General features: G+C 38.8%; 1 protein-coding gene across 1 annotated transcript in view; it reads right to left on the bottom strand.

Moving 5' to 3' along the window:
- poln (polymerase (DNA directed) nu) overlaps nt 1–3448 on the bottom strand; it is an 87254-nt gene that overhangs the window by 32552 nt on the left and 51254 nt on the right. Inside the window, exon 22 of the mRNA XM_014021028.1 lies at nt 2154–2285. Within this exon, the coding sequence (XP_013876482.1) occupies nt 2154–2285 (132 nt within the window). The remainder of the gene's footprint in view (nt 1–2153; nt 2286–3448) is intronic.

Below are 3448 nucleotides of genomic sequence, written 5' to 3'. Positions count from 1 at the left end.
GCTGTAAAACAGCAATTATGCTGAGTCAGGCTTGATTTTTAAGAATCTTCTGTTAAATAAATCAAATCAAATCAAATCAAATCAAATCAAGGCAGTTCTGCAGGCAATAGGGGGTCCAACCTCGTACTAGAAGGTGTACCTAATAAAGTGGCCGGTGAGTGAATATATCAATATTGTTGCTATTGATCACGTGTCTATTGCGATATTTGTCGTTACAGTTTCTACTGATGTTGATCACGCGTCTATCATGATATACACTATATTCATTTATTACCCAGCCCTAGTGTAAACTCTTTAAAAATGTTGCCAGGTGAAACAGTTTTGGCCTTTATTTTCCATCTCCTATTGCTTTTCTCTTTTTGTTCCGCTGCCACATCCACATTCTGAGGCTAGCCCTACCTTTACATTGTCATATAAAATTCATTTTCAGTAAATATGACAGTAGTTGAACCTTCACCTTATCTTCATCCAGTCTTATATAAAATATTGCTGTCAATATGTCAGACAATGTAGTTGACTAGATGAGACAGCCAGCTACTACAAATCACAGAAGACTTTTAAAATTCAGCTGAGGGCTGAAGGAGAATGAGAAAAATACATAAAAATAGAGACAGCAACTAAGAGAACAAAAGGAAGAGACGTGTCTGGACAAGAATATAGAAGGATTGAGGAGGCTGTTGCACAGTTTTTGATGAGCCCATATCACCATGAGGATGAGTTTGCTTTGTCACCTTCACCCCTGGGAAAGAGAGTCTCTTTGATCTGTTCGCAGCATTTTATTACAGCACATCGATTAGAAGGCTGCCCCCCAGGAAACGAGATGAGACAAGCAGGCGGTTGGGGCGTGTCACTAGTGACAGGTTGCTGGGGGTGATGTAGCACCTGTCTGTGAAGGCGTTTTCTGTTGCATCTTGCATGAAAAATAGCCGTCGCCCTGAGAACAAAATGACTAAAATGGCTTTTTCATGCAGAAGCAGCCTGAGCAAGCATCTAAAGCAAATCTTTCCRAACTCCTAATTATCCCTTGCTTCAAACTTTCAAACTGTTTTAATTCAATTAACTTTGAGAATCAATCCAAGTCAAGATGTCAGCTGACCTTAGTAAACACTAAAAGGGCACTAACTCAGTCAAATATTCAGGTTTTCAGCTAAAATTTGGTATGATAGAAGGTGAGAGTCAGCCCCGTCAAACACTCTGAGTGCTGCAAATTGTGTGACATTTTTATTTAACTTTGCCAATTATTAGAGTCAAGCCTGTATCTTTTACCAAAGCATCTTAAGAAACATTGGACATTTTTATTTACTTTCAGATAGTAATAATTGGACTACATCTGCAGCTAAATAACTTTTGAACACAACCTAATTTAGGTTGGCAACTAATTAACAATTAAAATGGCTACAACTCAATTGGTTTTAAATTTAAGCTGAAATTTGATGTGGTAGAGAGTCATCCTCCATATGCCGAGCCTTTAATTTCAGCTGGATTTAATGATATGACTCACTAGTGCTTTTATTAGCAAGTCCAAAATCAGTACAGAGCAGATAAGATTACTTTAGATGTTTTAGTCTGGCTTTTTAGGCTGAGGTTTAAACTCAAACAGTTCTTCAGGGGTTTTTTTGTGGTGCATTGTGCCATCATCCCTGTCTAAACTTGGCTCACAACCTGCTCTCGATGAGGGTTAAAGTGCAGACTTTACACTATTTTGTGTGAGTATGTGCAAATCTAAGGTGTGCTGTGTTGGCAGTCCAGTAAGAGCATAAACAGAAAGTCCCTCCTGAACCATAAAACCCGTCCGATCAAACCCCTCCTTATGAACCACCTTCAAATATTGAYCCGTGGCAGTTTGTCTTGTTCCTGCCAATGCAAGCACATCCTCTTCTTAGTTCCTCAGCCAAACACAAAATCAAAAATAGTTGAGGGTGTTCTGGGGATTCAAACTCAAAATGCATATTGAATGTCACAGGTATCATGATTCAGACCCATAGAGATGTCTGGGATTTTTGTAGAGACTTGATGCTGATTAGTAGGTCATACATTAACTTCTTGGTTCTTCAAGTTTAAATATTTCCTGATCTTAATCTCTAATCCCATATAAAGTATATTTTAAACTGTGTTTTGACTTCCTACAAAACGATGTCATTTACTGTACAAACCCTGTTTGTGGCTCTGCTGTATGGTCTTCTGAATAAAGGTCTGGACTTCTTTGAAGGTCTGCAGGAAGCTGTTCTGGAATTTACTCGCTTGCTCAGCGCTCACCCCCAATATCCCCGACAAACGTTCACGACCTGCAGGGGAAAACAAATCAGAAGAAACACAGCATGTCATGGAAACATTAATACAGTGTAGTTGTGTACAGGTGTAACCTTGCAACACATTACAACTTATCTGCATACTATATAAACTTAGAAGAAAAGGTAAGAAAATGTGTGTTTGGCAATGAATCTCATAGCAGACACCTGATTGGCAGCAACTGGGGGTACCAGAATCTCAAAACAAGAGCCAATAGCAACAGCAGAATAAACTGTTTGGCAATGGCAGAGAATATTTGTGCACAACCCACGTACTCRTCTCTACTGCTCATCCCACAAATGCATGTTCCTTACAAATGTGGCAGCATTTAAAAGAGAAATTACCAAGATTTCCAAAGATATAAGATTTATTGCCAACAAGTGTTGTTATAACAAAGAAATAACCTACCAAAAACATGTTTCTTTACTTTTTGTGTTAAGTATATTACTGGAGCCTTRCAAAGTCCCATGAGTGGGTGTGGTGGGTGATGGGGAAGGATGGGGGTCATGGGATTGCTTTTAAAAGCTGTCTGGTACCTGTTCAACCAAAGCATGAGCTGTGAGTCAGCCCAGCTATGTCTGAGGCCAAAGGTCTCAGTTAAAAAACAAAAAGGAATGCTTCCTCCTATTCAGGGGCGAGACTTTGCCTGAAAAGTACGAGGTCAAGTATCCGGGAGTTTCCCTCACAAGTGACTAGATTAAATGAAAAATGGATTCATGCTTTGGGATTCATTCACAGTGATGATTGTTCTAGAGCAGTGTTTCCCAAAGTTGGGGTCGGGACCCAAAGTGGGGTCTCGAAACATCAATGTGGGGTCCTGAAAAGATTTTCTGAATTAATTACATTTTTGCCTTAGTCGTTACAAAGGAGTGAGGTTAGTATATTTAAAATGGATTCATGTAGTATAAAATATTTTTACTATGCCCATGTTTAGTTAACCTGATACAAATGTTTATCATCCAAAAATAGTTGTGGACACAGGTCTCTGCTACTGTTATTTTGTGGGTCAAAAGCTGAAAAGTTTGGTAACCACTGCACTTTGGTTCCTAAAGTTGGGCTTGGGAACCAATTATGCATCATGAAGCACCTTGGATAATATCCATAAATCAATTTAAAGGGTGATAAAATAATTGTTGATGTAATATTTTCCCTATAATTA

This window comes from Austrofundulus limnaeus, unplaced genomic scaffold (assembly GCF_001266775.1).
Source record: "Austrofundulus limnaeus strain Quisiro unplaced genomic scaffold, Austrofundulus_limnaeus-1.0 Scaffold276, whole genome shotgun sequence".
Classification (NCBI taxonomy): domain Eukaryota; kingdom Metazoa; phylum Chordata; class Actinopteri; order Cyprinodontiformes; family Rivulidae; genus Austrofundulus; species Austrofundulus limnaeus.
Note: the sequence above shows the minus strand (reverse complement) of the source record. Positions and strands in the feature narration are given on the sequence as shown.